Source organism: Schistosoma mansoni, chromosome W (assembly GCF_000237925.1).
Source record: "Schistosoma mansoni strain Puerto Rico chromosome W, complete genome".
Taxonomy (NCBI): domain Eukaryota; kingdom Metazoa; phylum Platyhelminthes; class Trematoda; order Strigeidida; family Schistosomatidae; genus Schistosoma; species Schistosoma mansoni.
Window position 1 is genome coordinate 29,337,042 of NC_031502.1, and position 17,035 is coordinate 29,354,076.

Sequence of the window (17,035 nt, forward strand, 5' to 3'; positions counted from 1 at the left end):
TAGTTCCTAACCCTAACTTCTAACTCTCAATCCCAATCCTAATCTAGAACCCCTTTTGACTCCAGTAAGTAGGTGAATTATCTCAAGGTCAGTTTAGATTCACTCGAAGGTCTTCCATAACTTAAAGTCTAATCATTTATTTTGTCCTTAGCTAATACTATATAGTTCATATTGTCCCTATCTATATATAATAATACCGTATTGGTTGAATCATTAAAGCTAGCATTACATACCCGCGTACGGCCTCCACAATCGTTACGTCCTAATGTGAACTTAACATTCAATTTTTGCAAATGAATAACTATTGAACACAAGTGAACTGAAGCAATCTGCAATCACCAGTATTTAAGCTACTATTGGACAATACCAAACAACTAATGAATTCACACTTTCATCCAATCAGTTTCAGGTTTAATTTCGTTGTCTGATTGGATGATTTTGAAAATATCGATCTAGAAAAGGAAATACTTTTTTTATTAGATTTGCGAAATCTTAGTCACAGCCAAAAATAAACAACGCTTGCTGATTGTCCATTAAATGAATGAAGAGAATACTTTACACCTTGATATGTTTGATTTGTGGTTTCACCTTGTTTCTATGTTTAATATTTCACCAATGGTTATCATTTTCTGTTGCGAATATCCCAATGCCCCACTCTAGGATTGATTCGGAACTTGCATTATTCATTACAAATGAATTATCTCGACTATTAAGTCCAGACATTCCAACAGTGGAAGATGTCGGTGATACTGTAGTGAGAGCTTGGTTTAAACATGAAAAAGAATTTTGTCTAAAAGGTACGTCTTGTTTTTGGTAATTTAATGCTCTGATCTACAAGATGATCTTCTAGTTGTGTGATTGTCAGAGATTATGTGAAATTGATGATGGACTGAAAACAGTAGGAAAATTTTGAAGTTTTATCTTCAAATTTAACTAGTATCCATAAGTCACCTCACCGAATAATAATCCGATACTCAATAGTGAATAACCTCAAGATAAATTTACCGAATTACTAAAGAGTTTTAATGACAGTTCGAGTTTACCAATGTCAGTCATGAGACAATCACCTAGTATCAATATCGGTCTTTGACCACACCATATCGGCAATCGACTAAAATTCAGAATGCGAACAGTTTTATCTCTGTTATATCTCTCGACGATATCGTTCTCGTTTATGAGGCTTGAATGTTTGTGAGATCTTTGAGGTGGATCAGGAAGGGTTCCAATCTAAGACTGAAACTATTATTTTATACCCTGATTTCCCAATTTTCCAACCAGTGTTAAGTTCATAGTGAAAGCTATCTTTATATCAAGTAAAACTTAATTAACTAACATTGCAAAGTAAAAAAGACGTCTAAACTTTCTAAAGTCAGTTTTGTTTCCAACTAGAGGAAATTTGCTATTAATCTAATACGTCGAGTTATTGACTAACCATACTATTACACAAGAAATATAGCTCATTATTTTGAATAAATCTTTGCATGGTTTTTTTGTTGATCACTAGTTTTGAATGGTACTCGTCATTTGTTCAATAGTGAAGGATGTCGAAATAGTTGTCTTATTTCAACTCAACCATATAGTCGACGTAACGTCATTATTATACCATATCGAAGTCGTGCAGAACATTTGATGAAACTAATTCCACGTCTGGTTGAATTACTGACGAAACAGAATCTATGTTCTTTGTTAATTGTTTCTGAACAGGTATGTTTCTGAAGAAGTTATTATCATTGTTACCATAAATAATACTAATAATCTTATTACTTATTAAGCCATACATGAAATATCATTAAACTTGCCAGTTTGATTTAATACCTCTGTTTTAGTAACAACCAGTAACCGTAGGATTTCATAAACTTTTATACAATTGTAGCGTTAAAACGATCCAAAGTTATTAAGTACCATATAATTTTATTTTAAAATCGAAATTGTCCTTTATGGTGAGAACATTATTTTTTGAATTCAGACTTCATGATTGTATGCAAACCTTTGTTGTCATAATTTTTCACTTAAGAAATAAGGACGGCATTGTACCGATAACTGTTGTCTAATATTAAAGTAAACATTTATGTAGACCCGTCAGTAATAGGTTAGTTTTTATCACAAACTACTACCAGTTAAAGAACTACTAGAAACCATGGAGTATTGAGCATCTCTCTTGTTCGAAACCAACACTCACTAGTAATGATCACGAACAACCACACAAGTGTTTAGGACCAAGATTCTCCGTCTCTGTGTAAGGTAACAGAACAGAACAAAAATGAAATAAATATCCTAATATTTTATTCATACTAATCATCTGACAGTATTCAGATGCATGTAAAACTGAGAGCTAATTAACTTCTAGTTTCTAGTGAGTTTTGTGGAGTAGAATGTTCGTGTTCACTTGAGTTTGATTTATCAAGAGTTTATCTCAAAGCTAAGAATGAATCCAATCCACATCATCCCATATACACTGTATTATATTTTAAATTATAAAATTCTCTTAAATTGTTTATTTCCACATTGTATTCTTTAATACAAATTTTGAGGTTTGCATTTACCACTGGTTGTCTTTCGTATCTGAACCTATTCAAATCATTTGTCTCCACTATTTTCTGAAAATAAGTATCCCTCTTTACAGATTGATCAACAGCCATTTAATAAGGGAATAGTCATGAACACTGCATTTGTGGAAGCATTGAATTGGTTGCCGTTTCATTGTGCAATATTTCATGATGTTGATCTAATGCCAATGAACAATGAGATTGATTATACGTGCTCAATCTATCCTAAACATATAAGTGTAAGCGTGGATAAATTTCAAAACAGGTACCTATTATTATTATCATTGTTATTATTATCACGATTATTATTATAATTACTATTATCATTATTAGTTAATACATATCACTCGACCTAACAATTTATCCTCTAACTGACCGGCAACTTGGATCGATATATACACGCCAGGTTCTAGTTTACGTATGGCTGGGTGAATTGATTGATTAATAAAGATTTTGTCAGAATCACTAACAATTATTCACTACAAAGACATGTTGAGATAGATAAAGAGGTTTTATACTCTACAGAATGAATCATTATTACGCATATTTTTCATTCAAGTTATAAATTTGTCAGTTGATTGACACTAATGAACTTTCAGAACTGTATATCAACTATAAAACAAGACAAATAATTGAATGGAAAAAAACTTTTACAACATAAAATTAGTTCATTATTTATGGCGCATATAGTTATACCTGTCTTCACTCACTAACCAATCTCAGCTTACATTGCTTAGAAATATCCCGTGGGACTATACAGGCGAAATTTGATGATTTATACAAATATTGGTGGTTAACTGTCTCACGATCGGTTGATCTCATAGATAACACAATCTTTTCAGGATTTACCGAGTTCCCTCTTGAAGCTTGTCATCGGTGAATATACAATTGTAAGTTAATTATATGGTTTATAAAGATATATGTGTATTTTCTCGGCTAAGTCTTCGTTTTGATTTTTGTTTTATATTTTATTGAAAAGGCTCCCTTACATTGAACTAATTGGTGGTGTTTTATCCATTCCACTTAAAGCCTTTCTTCGTGTCAATGGGTATTCCAATTTATTTTGGGGTTGGGGTGCAGAAGACGATGATATGTATGAGAGGTGATTGTTTTTTAGTCAGATCAATAATTCATTATATTCAGTCATTCCATGTGTTTGTACGTAAGAATGAGTTTTTTTACAAATCAAATACAATCGCGATTGGTCACATTAACAAAAAAATCGACGAGTGATGTATATAAGTCTGGTTGTATAAGTAGTTAAACCATTTGACTTTTCTGTATTAAATGCGTCAACTTATAAATGATGATATGGATCTTCTTGTTGTTACGATTCGTATACATAGTTAACTCAATAACTCAAACTAACATAGGTTCAAGGATAGCTATCAGATTTACTGAAGTACCAGCAATGATATATTTAACTCAATTATAATAGAATCAACTAGGAGCTGGAGACTGACATGAGATTGTTCGAATTTCATAGGTTTACATGTGATTCAATGGTAGTCTAACGTTAATCGATTCATGATCTCAATAAAAAAAAGTCAACAATCTCTACAACCTTATGCTGATAAGGCGAAAAGAAACTTATTTATAATGATGAATGATATATTGTCAAAAACATTGGGTTAAATGAAAAAAAACCTTATTGATACTGTTATAAGTTACTTGAAATAATAAATCAACCAGACAAATGTATATGCAAATTCATTATAATTTAAAAATGAACAATATTTGAGCGAACAATAGTTTTCAATAACTTCATCATCAGGCTCTACAGTTATAAGTCCATAATTATAATTTGACTGTAATACTTAAATTTATGAAGAATCAATAATTTACTTAAGAAATGGGATACAATTTAATGATAATTTCCAAAATTCTAATTTTCTTTTTTTTTATTTTCATGGTACACTACTTTTATTCAGCTTTTAAACTAATTTTTACAGGCTTATGGTAAATGAAATTCCTGTCATACGTCCTGATCCAAATGTAGCACAATTCACAATGCTCAAACATAAACCAAGTCTTGCATTTCATTCAGCCTTGAGGTATGTTTTAACTATTAGCATGAAATTAATTATCTTTGTTAATGAACGAGCGCAAAACACAAATCACTCTATTCATGAACAAACTAATATAGTGTTCATCTTAAAATTCCAATTATTTTACGATCTACAATGAATCAACCACATGATTCACCTTTGAGCCCAGCTTACAACAATTGGTTAATCCAACTAAAACGGGTAAACAGGACAATTCTATTGGGAAGCTATATTGTTCATCAATAATACATTTTCTATATGTATCGATATTCGATAGTATTGGTGTAAATTTGGATCTTTCGGCACATCAAATGATTTTTTTCCTCTACCTTAATTTCACGCTTTTATTTCCATCGACAGAGTATGTTACATAATAGCTGATGTCATTTCGTGATAAAAAACCAAACCCTGGGTCCTTAATTCTAGCCCCAAGTGTCTAACCGTAACTAGAGCCAATATAGAGACTCAAAAACTTGTTTGAGTCCTTGAAAGGGTTCTAAGATATGGACAAGGTATATCCATTATGATGAGTTTATGTCGCTATCTTCAATTTATGGGCAGAATAATCTGTAAAAGATAATAATAGACTTGATAGTTATGTACTATCAGTTTACATTTTGAAATATTACTTTTTTTGTTCACAAACTATTTATCTATAAAGGTTGCCCTCTGATTGCCTGGAAACTATCTGGAAAATCGTCGTGGTTATTTTAAACTCGTCTCTACACAATATTGTCACTGACTTTAGACTCACGCCGCAAATTTGGCGCATGAGAGCGAGAATTTAAATTGTAGAGCCAAAAACTCCAAGATTTTAATGGTATACCTCCCGATATAATGCATGCTTATATCACACATTACTCTCATTTTGGTAAATTATTATAAATTATTTTCACGTAATTCTTCAAAATATTTACTTTTTATTTCATCTCAGAACTCAAATATTATCTTTCACAAAAGTAAGATATCGCCTTGATGGAATCAACAGTTTAAATTACACACTTGTTGAATCACAAATAAAATTATATAATCAATTTCACAGTTTACTAAATAACGATGAAGTAACTAAAACAACACATTTTTTACATGAAAACAACACTTTCAGATCAATTTCAAAATCAAATTATCCAATTTTGCATCTAAAAATTGATGTTGGTAAACCTCCAGTTGAGTTCATTAAGGAAGATAATCCTACATGAAAAAATCAAGCCAGTACATAGAGAAGAAAATTGTAACTTGGATTTTCGTTTGGTCACAAACACAATTGTCCAATCGAGTAATTAAGAGCAAATAATGAACAACAATGACAGACGCTGACAAATTACAGATTATGGATGAAGACCGTGCGAACCACAGAACCAGTCATTTCTATACTATTGGTAAGTACGTATGTGTCAATCCTTTGTCAATCAATAGGATTACAATGAGCCGGTAACCAACGAGGCCAACAAATCATAATTTAGCCACTTTGACAACATAACTTTTCGGGAGAACGATTGTAAAAAGCCTTCAAACTCATTGGATTTATTCTGCGGTGGCGAGATATCAGTCTTTAATATTGATTATGATGGTGATGATGACGATCAATAGCACGGAACGAATCAATGGATTATTAAAAATAAACATTACTGGTTAACATGCATAATTCATAGACTTCGTCCCTTAATCAAACTTGAAGCAAGGATAGCTACTTTAATTGTCGTTCTCGCTTTCATTAATAAATATCTACACATTAAAAAACCAAAAATACAAGTGCACAATATTTAGTGTAATGAAGCATAAGTGTATTTAACGCATGATTTCATGTTAGATATTTCTTTTCTTTTTGTCTCAACACTTCATGCTGAGTAATGAACATGAATATCAAAGTATATATATATATACAGTCTATTACATAGGGAAAAGGAGAGACATAAATGACATACTGAACAGTAACTGGAGAATAGGAAAAATGAGTCAACAAGGCGAATATTGTTTTAGGATTAATATAAAACTGTGATTGGTGGATAAACGAGACATGGTCATACAAGGTCAAAGAAAGTTAATGTGGTGGTGAGCGTTTCACCTTATATTTGATGTATTCGTTTATCGATCCCACTTTACACTCCCCCCAAAACGTGAACCACGTCTATCGTCCTCGGTCGTTGTTGTCGCCGACAGATAACCGGCTTCTTCCAGTAGACATAGGCTTCGTACATCCCGAGAGATTTCTTCGTTTGCCATTCTCAACTTTGCTGTACGAACTCGTCCATCAGGGCCATAGCTTACCTGTTCGATAATGACTTTAGGCCATAGACTTCTACTCGTTTCAACGCTACTAACGAGAACTAGGTCGCCCGGTTGTAAATTCTGGCATATATTCAACCATTTGTCTCTTATTTGGAGAGTCGGTAGATATTCTCTTATCCACCTATACCTCCGAGCTTTTTTCCATCTTTTATTGTATAATAAAGTCTTATCCACGGAAACATCGTAGGATGATAATCCTTTGTAAGTCAACAACGATTTATCCGGAATAAGAGCCTCTGGGGTGCCAGGATCATCCGTCATTTTGACTAGTGGTCTGTTATTTAATATCCTTAAAGCTTCATCGGTCAGCACATTTTGAAATAAAAGTGCTCTTAGAATCGTCTAATAGATGACCGATGAAATGGCAATATTTAACTGTCCCTTTGCATAATTTCCGACTTTAGTACAGAGAACAAAGGCTCTTAATTCCATTCTGGGCATAGTGACAAATTTTGGAGGAGCAACTCTAAACTTAGCTACCAGAAAAGAGCGATGAATCTGACCAGAAACACTTTCATAACGAATATACGTAACATCATACGCAAGCTCAGAAGCATCGGTAAAACAATGAATTTGAGATGATAGTTCAAACCCTGGTTTCAAACATCTTGGTATTCTTAAGTAGTTCTCCTCTTTAATGTGTCCACGCCGAATATTCCACGTCGCTTGACAATCTATGGGTAACTCTGCGTCCCAGTCTAATTTCTGCCGACAGGTATCTTGTAAGATCACTTTGGCTGGTAGTATTATTGAAGCCATAACCCTACTGGATCAAAGATAGATGCTACGTGCGACAAAATATTTCTTCTGGTTAGGTTTCCATGAAACTCATGAACTTTGAAACATAATTCTTCTGTTCGGATGTTCCACTCTATTCCCAGCGTTCGCCTACTCGTCTCATTGGACTGACAGACGGTAATGTTTCCTTCAGTACGGTCTTCCTCTGGGTTGAACTCCAACACTTCAATATTATTGCTAGTCCATTTAGTTAAGCTAAGTCCTCCCAAACTTATGAGTCTTTTGAAATGTGAATGCGTCAGTTTAGCTTCTTCTATAACATCCACACTTATCAATAAATCGGCAACATAGAACTGTCCCTTAGCTGAGTGCGTACCAACCCTGGGAAATTTATCTTGATTATCAGAAATCGTTTTCTGCAAGGCAAACGTGACGCAACATGGTGATGAGGTGGCTCCGTACAGATAGACTTTCATTCTATAGACCTCTGACTCCTTTTCTTAGTCCCTATCTGGCCACCTCAAATACCTAAGAGCATCTCAATCATGTGCCGAAACTACTACTTGATGGAACATGGCCTCAATGTCCGCCGTAAAACCTATTGGTCGTTGCCGAAGCCTGATGAATACATCCACTAAGTTACTGACTAAATTATGTCCAGAATAAAGATTCTTGTTTAAAGACGTTCCAGCACACACTCTTCTTAACTTGTTAGGCTTCTTGGGATGGAAGACAGGGTGATGAGGAAGATACCGAATTTGTCCATCAGCGTGGTTATCGTTTACCTTTTCGGCGTAATCTCGTTCTATATACCGGGCCATGGCGCTCACATAGTCTTGGAGCAACTTCGTATCCCGAATAAGTCGACCTTTCAAACATCTAAGCCAACGTCCTGATCATTTCCTATTATTAGGTAACTTGTGTTCGTGCCTCCAAGGCAGAGCTATTTGATAATGCCCTTTAACTTTTGCACTGAATTTGATATAGCGCTGAGTGCTATACGATCTTCTAAAGACATCGATGTAGTACGACTAAATGGGTCTTTGAATTCAGTTAAGTATTATTGTTCAAACTTGTCCTCTAATTCCTCTTTATCTGAAAGGTAATTAAGTACCCAGCTATTCTTATGAAGTTCCCCGTAGCAGCCGCACAGCGTCCAACCTAATAGGGTCCTCACGGCAGACGGTTCATTCGTATTTCCGGTTCTTATCTCTTTCATTTTGTGGACACCCGGTGCATTACATCCAATCAACAGTTTGACATTCTCGTCTTCTACTCTCGGGAAACTTACGTCTTTTAAATGAGACCAGGTTTCCATTTGATTCGCCGTTGGCAGTTTTGTGAATCGCTGGTAGTTTTTTGACTGTCAACACTTTCTGCACTTTAACAGATGACGAAAAATCTATCGAGTGTAACTCTACATCGACCTCCTTGGATATCAATGACGATTCATTACTAAGAGTCTTTAAAGACACCGTTTTTGGTTTTCCCTCAAGACTTAACTCATCAGCCAGATCATCAACAATGAGGGACGTCTCTGACCCGCTATCTAGAAAGGCGCAAGTCAGAATAATCTTCTCACCATTTTTTATCCATACAAGCACTACTGCAAATGCTACTGGTCTCTGCATACGCTTAACACTTCCTTCCGTACAGAACTGAGTATTAATGTAAGCATCACTATTGCTATCTCTCTGTTCTTCCTGCTTCCCGTGTAACAGGGTATATCTCCAACCGCATCCTTCAACAACACATGACCTCGGCGATCGACAGTTTTTTGCTACATGGTTAGTCTTCAGACAAAGATTACCTAACTTGTGTCTAAGAACGAATTCTCTCCTTTCTCTAATATTCTTGTCTTTAAACTTCTTACATTGATCTAAAGAATGATTACTTGGGCAATCCAAACAGGATGAACTAAGTAAAGGGACATTGTCATCATTAATACTCGCATAAGATATCCTTGCTGCATTGTAATCTGCACTCATTCTCCCCTTGAAAACCCCAACATCCCTATTGTCACTACGAATACTACGACTACTACTACTACCGTGGTTGACGAGTAACACATATCGAGTATTAGCCATATCGGCTTGTTCCTTTACAAAAGCAGTAAGGTCGGCGAACAGAGGCTCACGACCTCCTCTGATAATCTTATAAGCTGTCTTTAGCCACTTTTGTTGAACATGCGTCGGTAATTTCAGAACCATAGTTTCAATAGTTCTCGTAGAGTTCAGGTCGGAAACGTAATTCATTTGTTCGAGAGTCAAACAGCATGCTTGCATTTCCCGGGACAATTTCTTAAACCATCTGGTTGGTTCCTTTTTATATTGGGAAAATTTAGCAAGTTGTCGATGAACGTGCGTGCTATTACGTGCTTTTGACCAAAGGTTTCTTCTAAAAGCTTTAGGGTTTGATGATAGCCTATCTCTGGTTCTAGTATAGCACAATGAAGAATGGCGGCTTTCGCTTCGCCGTCACAATATTGAATCAAGTAATTTAGTTTAGCTCTAAACCCAATATTCCTCGAAATTTCTAATAACATTCCAGTAATTTATCGGTGTACCATCGAATCTTATGATTTTCCTTTTTGGTAAATACAGATTTTTTAATATTACATCCTATCTGTAGTTTACTGGTCGACCGAAACCCTCACTTCCCTGGCGACGTAACTTTTCTAGTTCAATTTCTTTTTCTGAGTTATACGTAATCTAGCTAACTCTAATTCTATCATGCTATTAGTTTTGGGTTTGTCCTTTTCAAGTTGGTCCCCATCATAAACTCCCAGATGATGGGGTGATAACTCTGGAATCTCATCGGAATCGTAGTATTTATTAGAAGTCATTTCAGTAAGTATATCGAAGTTTACTGCTCGAAACTTTGTAGGAAGCGATTTCCTACAGGTGCAACTTTAAGCTATTCTTTAGACTGTCGAATACAGGGTCTTGGTATCGCCAAAGTCAGAACAAGTAAGCTATTTGGCTTGACAAACTTAATCCGTTTCTAAAACGTAAATTAACAACGTTAGTATCCAAATAAACAGTACAGTCTATTACATAGGGAAAGGGAGAGACATAAATGACATACCGAACAGTAACTGGAGAATAGGGAAAATGAGTCAACAAGGCGAATATTGTTTTAGGATTAATATAAAACTGTGATTGGTGGATAAACGAGACATGGTCATACAAGGTCAAAGAAAGTTAATGTGGTGGTGAGCGTTTCACCTTATATTTGGTGTATTCGTTTATCGATCTCACTTTACACTATCTACCTAATAAAACAAGCGATATATTTGTACAAACCACTAACAGCTACACTTCTTACTTCCTGAAAGTTACACACAATCGTATATATTGTTATGCTACTTACTACGGTGGTAATACGCCTAAATCTGACCAACTAAAGTATTAAACAATCATTTGGTGATTGATTAGTTGAATTTAACCTATGTTTAGCAGTTACCCACCGAAGACAATGGGAAATGGTTACGCAATATCGTGGATTGATTGGGGTTAGATATTAACACCGTTAAATGTCAGTTCAGTAGTTCAAAGGTCAAGCATTCATGTGGAAACCGAAGGACCTAGGTTTCGTTCCCGGATGCGGGGTTGTGAGTGTACACTGCTGAGGGGTACCACACTAGAACGAAACGCCCGTTCAGTGCTTTCAGGTTTTTAATGGTGATTCACCTTGCATCGATTCATGATTTCAATGAAATTAAATACAAATTAAGTATTCGTTTTATTTCGCAAATTAGTGATAAAAATAAGCAAAAGAATATGGTGAAATATCCAAGGAGAAGTTAATTCATTACATGAAATAACAAATTTTGTGAAGGGATCCACATGATAAGTAGAATAATTGTTTTGGAGTGTCAAGAAGGTCTAGTTTGAAAATATCTTTTAGAAAATGGTAGTGATGAAGTTGGCAATCAGTTAAATTACTAAAACGTGGAACTACGAACAGATGTAAATGCAATCCTAGATAAAGACAGAGTCACCTTTTGGCCTTCTAATAAAAACAATGGGGAGGGACAACAGCTCATCAAAATCTTTTACTGAACTGCAGTTGTATTCATTGTACTCACTGATGCATCTACATAAGATCGACTATTCTCTGAATTCAATTCATTACTTGTTGAATTCAACCAAATTCTCGGTATCCAAAATGCTTCTGTTTCAATACGATAGGCCATTTCAGATAATTGCTCCAATGCCACTGGTAAATCATCATTGATTAAAACAAAATCCCATAAATGGCCATGTGTTACTTCGAGACGAGATGCTGTTTGAATCATTTCGTGAAAGTGTGTTTCCTGTGTAAATAGAAAACAAAAAGTCAATCTTAACTCAAGTAATTTATCCATAACACTAAAGTGTTTTGCTACATGAATACGTCGTTCCATACAACAAACAACCAAAGATTTTTAAAGAAACTCCCGATTTCATTTCAAATATAATAGTTACCATTATCATGTTATCCAGATAATAATCCTGACTGACTTCCATCAGTCAAGTCCCAATTTGACCTCCACGTTGAGTTATTCTACTTCATGGTGTATTTCAATTGATGTTAGGTATTTAAAGATAACCAACAGGAAACCCTTGGTCTAGGTTTTATGATAACTGATATTCATCAGAGGGACGCATCTGGAGTCTTTGAGAGAATAAACACCCCCAGTTAGATAGGAGATAGTATCACCCAATGTCGAATTCGAGGGCGTTACCACTGAATTCGTTCACCGATAAAAATTATACATGGCAATAATTACAGCCGACTAAATAATTTTGTGTGTAAATTTCAGTTTAGAGTCAGTCAGTCAGCTACAACGTAGGACCAGGTACATATATGCATCGATCCAAGTTGCCATACCTCATCAGCACAACATTTCAGTTTAGAAAACGTTCAGTATCTTAATTAGTATAATGTTATCATCTCTAGCTGTATCATGGGGTTTGAAACTCACGAACATATCAGTTTCTGTAAGATCATAACTAGGTTATGTTAATATGCGTGTTAATCATTAGGAAACCTAGGTTAATGGGTTCCATGTCCTATTACCAACCAATCCATATTACAATATGAAGAGTAATATTATCGTATTTCAGTTAAATATCTATCATTTTCCTCTTGCTATTTATACTCTTCTAAAAACATGTAATAGTTTACCTTCTTCCTGTCTCTTACAGATTACCTTATGTGTATTGATCTTTGTTTGTCTTGAACAATTTATGGATTTTTTAAACACCGTGCTTAATTTCCTTCCGATAATTTTCGATAATACCCCATGAAATAGTGATACATTAGTTTCCTACATATTTTATTTGCTGTCAGTTAGATTATACTATTACTATTACTTATACGGTTCAAGGAAACGATTTTTCTTTGATTGTGCTTTCGATAGTGAAAATGACATGTGGATGCTAAACGAAAAGGATTTATCAATTACTTAATACCTTTCAGTTTCCAATAGCTCTTCGGCTGATATTAATTCGTGCTGAAAATTACTTTTAAAATATTATTGCTAAAAAATATGAAAAGATAGTAATAATAATAATAGTAAGAATAATAGTAATTCACAATTACTGCCAATGACACTTTTTTTTGTATCTCCGTAGCCAGTATATTATCCAAAGACGATGATGCTGATAATGATGGCGCTGAGGACATTGTGTTTTTCTTCTCTTGTCCTAATTCACCGGAGACTTTCCTCCATTGTTGAGAGTTTCTTACAGGTGTAAAACAACCACCAATAGTACGATTAGTTAAATGTGGTGTAGTTGGTACAGAATGTGTTGGTGATAATTCCACAGTTGATGTTGTATCATTTATTGTTGGTGTATTACAATTACTACTTTTATGATTATATGATTGTCGTGTTTCCAACAAAACATCGAACGTTGGTGGTTTAACAAAAATTATAAACGGTTTCAATGTTGATGTCCTAAGTGACATTAAATTCTAAAATAGATTAAAATGCATAACTTAAGTAGGCTCAAAATCTGAAGATTAAATTTTGATTCATTACGTATTTTCAACATACGAAGACGTAATATAACCCCTACAAGCTCTTTTCTGGATGCGTTAATGAAGCTCATATTACCTCGTCACACAACCAATCAGATATGATCAGCAATTTATTGATAATGAACAGTTTATTTAATTGGCGACCATATTAAACAATTAGGAATGGATAACATCAAATATAATGTTATTTTCTTCAGTTAATTCGATAATCAGTTTGTGACAATGGAGATCAAAACAACCGAGAATAGATTAATATTATATTATCTACCTACAGTAGATTGTCAATTTTTGAAAAATAAACTGTAGCTGCATTACCGATGTAGAACTAGAATTCAAAATTCAAAGGTTATTTCACTTTTAATTCATTTTGTACCGGTTACCTGAATGTTCCAATCGATGTTTAGGACTGTAACTGATCAGTCTTTTATTGACATATGCGATTCCTGTGAGGATTGCCTCGATATTGTCTTACGTCACAAGCATTCTAAGCAAAGATGGATGGTGGCTAGCAGTGGAATCCAGGATGTGCATTTCGTCCTATATGGGACTCGTCAGCCGGATGTACCTTCACCCCAGAGTTGATGTTCACTTCGGGCTCCAAACTGGTTGAAGAGTACTATATAGGACGGGACGCACGTCCTGGATCACACTGCTAGCCACCATCCATCTCTGCTTAGAATGCTTGTGACGTAAGACAATATCGAGGCATTCGTCGCAGGAATCGCATATGCCAATAAAAGACTGATCAACTGCAGTCCTAAACATCAATGGGAAGATTCAAATAAACAATACAAAATGAATTTATACTTCGATCCATTACACAAGCTATTGGTTATCTGGACTAAGCATCTAAGTGGATAATATGATGGCGTTTGAAATGGATGGTACTAGGTCCGAGTCCTGGAGTGAACGTCAACTCTGGGATGCAGGTACATCCAGCTAGTGAGCTCTAGATTGAAGAAAACGTGCGTCCTGGAGTCTACTGCGAACCACCTTCCTCCTCTAGTTATCTCATTTTATTTATCTGTTCAATAGTTCACACCTATAAATTTACTATTGATTGAACACAGTAAATTTGAATTACCATTAAGTAGTTCACAATTATAACGCTATTCAAAAGTGAAGCCAGAATATTCAGGTCTCTTAGTAAACATGATAACGTTTATGTCACTGATATGAATTTTAGTGGTTCAAATTTCCAAACTCCAATTAATTTATCATCTGGCATAATCTATATCAAATGTCAGAGTAAAGCTACTGTCCCAGTTCCTAAATTGACTGACTCCGCATACCACGGTCTCTCACCAGAATTTTAGAAAATCAACTGTGAAAGTAGCCTAGAATGAGGATACAGTTACTGTTCGTTTCTGTACCTACCAAGAGATCTTTAGGTCCTAAAGTGGATTTCGTGTAGAATTTTGAGAGTTCCGTGTGGTGAACGAACAGTCCTAAACTACGAGGAAACAGATATCCAATGATATTGTCTGGTCTTCAGTGATTCACCAATTTTGAATTTGTAATAAAAACTACGCCCCCAAAATATATGCCAAAACCCTGAAAAATCCGTTAGTCCACATGATTCTCCGATCTAATTATACTATGGTAAAGTATTCCATGTAACAATATGCTTTAAGATGAAAACAAATCAACCAAAAGTCTAGGATTTACAGATCTAAAAGATGTTAATTTTCCAAAAAATATTTATTACAAATAAAAACCTACCCGATAATCTGCTTCAAAAATAGCCACTTGACCAGCTTGAATAATTTCTAATACTGCATCTAAACACAATCCCGTCATACAGTTTTTTGACGTTTCACAAGGATCTATAAGGCTAGATAAGATATTTTGCAGAAAGAAGAAAGTAATAGACATTGGACTGTAGGTGATTTTCAACAATTTATTCACCCAGAGACATTATTAGTAACATTAATATGTTATGACATCTATTTTGGTTGAAAAAGTGATTAGAATGGGGGTAAATAATCAATTAACATTGGCACCTGAGGTTTTTAAGGAAATACTTTGAGATTTACTAGCATTTATGCATCGGTCATGTACTTTAAACGGTTGCTGGCAATGGAATCAAAGACCCATATGTCACTCTATTCCGGAACTGTCTCTCAATCCCATCGTTGATATCCACATCAAGATAAGAACCCAGTACCTGTCGTTTCAAAGCCAAATAAATTCAACATTAGGAATACAAGCCCTTGCAAATAATAACAAATAATAAACCCTTTTTACAGATAGATGACTATCAAGACTTTACAATTTGATTTAATGGGTACCATTTTAAAGGCTCAGTAAGAATGTACACACTTGGATAAAAACAGGTACGTCGAGATTACGACTTCCATGTATCCTCAATTTCATTTAAGGCATCTATTCAGAAATTTTATAACGAAAGTGCAAAAAATTTGCTTCCAATATTTATTATTATCTTTGAAGTCTCTTAGAAGAGTCCATGACAAGAACAGTTACATATAACATATTCTATGCAATATTTAATCTTGTTACTTTGAGAAAATTCCAAGTTTTCGTAATATTCACAGTATGAAATGAAAGTGACAATTAAATGGAACACAATGGTGAAACTTTAATATTTCCATTCAATCAATGCAATAATTAAAAACAGACGTACATATTAATTGTGTACTGTGTAATCGAGGCTAAAACTATGTGTCCTTTCATTTTTTAATGAATAAATTGTAAGCACAACAGTAAACAATTTACAAATAATTCATCATCACAAATGAATGTCACCTATAAAGTTATTAAAAACCTAGTTAAAAGTGAAACAGCCACTGATCAGTTACATTGGTTAAACATCACACCTCGTATAACTGAAGTTGAGAATGTACATCATTGGATAGAGATTCAGCGACTAATAATTACAACATTCTAGTCATAAAACACAAAAGATTTTGTGTTGAATCCCGGGTTTATATGTTGCTGGTTAGTGTTGAATTGCAACAAACTAGAAAGACCTATTTAGCGATCTCTGGTTTTCAGGAACTCTCCAACTAATGTTAATTAATGACAAAAACTTTTTCTCAATTTAATGAAATCTACACAGTTTACTTTATCAAAAAAAGATTTTTGCCTAATGCAAAGTTTTAAAAACAGCAAACTAACCAATCAGCATCCATGAATGTATTGAATTCGTCTTTAGTTACAAATAAATAATCGACACCATGAACTTCTTCAGATTTTGGTTCTTGTGTGGTTACTTGTGTATTTTTATGTGAAAAACAAACAATTGATTTAATTCATTGTAGTAGATAATATACACAAAATATAACTCCACATTAATAGATAGAAAATAAACCCAACAAACAAGTACGATTCATTATATTTTATTTTTTGGTAGAAGCCAATATA

At 34.4% G+C, this 17,035-nt stretch overlaps 2 protein-coding genes across 3 annotated transcripts; one reads left to right on the forward strand and one right to left on the reverse strand.

Moving 5' to 3' along the window:
* Positions 1–646: 646 nt before the first annotated feature.
* Smp_047240.1 (putative beta-1,4-galactosyltransferase) lies at positions 647–5,793 on the forward strand (the record flags this gene model as incomplete). 2 transcript variants are annotated; one of them, XM_018789277.1, is made up of 6 exons in its annotated part: positions 647–797; positions 1,505–1,704; positions 2,624–2,811; positions 3,526–3,648; positions 4,499–4,600; positions 5,529–5,793. In XM_018789277.1, 6 exons carry the CDS (start codon positions 647–649, stop codon positions 5,791–5,793), a joined length of 1,029 nt encoding a protein of 342 aa, XP_018654737.1. The 2 variants fall into 2 exon arrangements, with proteins under 2 accessions (XP_018654737.1, XP_018654736.1); XM_018789278.1 differs by lacking the exon at positions 5,529–5,793 and having other exon boundaries at positions 4,499–4,733.
* A 5,885-nt stretch (positions 5,794–11,678) lies between these two features.
* Smp_147500 (putative maguk P55 subfamily member 3,5) lies at positions 11,679–15,451 on the reverse strand (the record flags this gene model as incomplete). The annotated part of the gene is made up of 3 exons (XM_018789279.1): positions 11,679–11,939; positions 13,211–13,585; positions 15,374–15,451. 3 exons carry the CDS (start codon positions 15,449–15,451, stop codon positions 11,679–11,681), a joined length of 714 nt encoding a protein of 237 aa, XP_018654738.1.
* Positions 15,452–17,035: the final 1,584 nt, after the last annotated feature.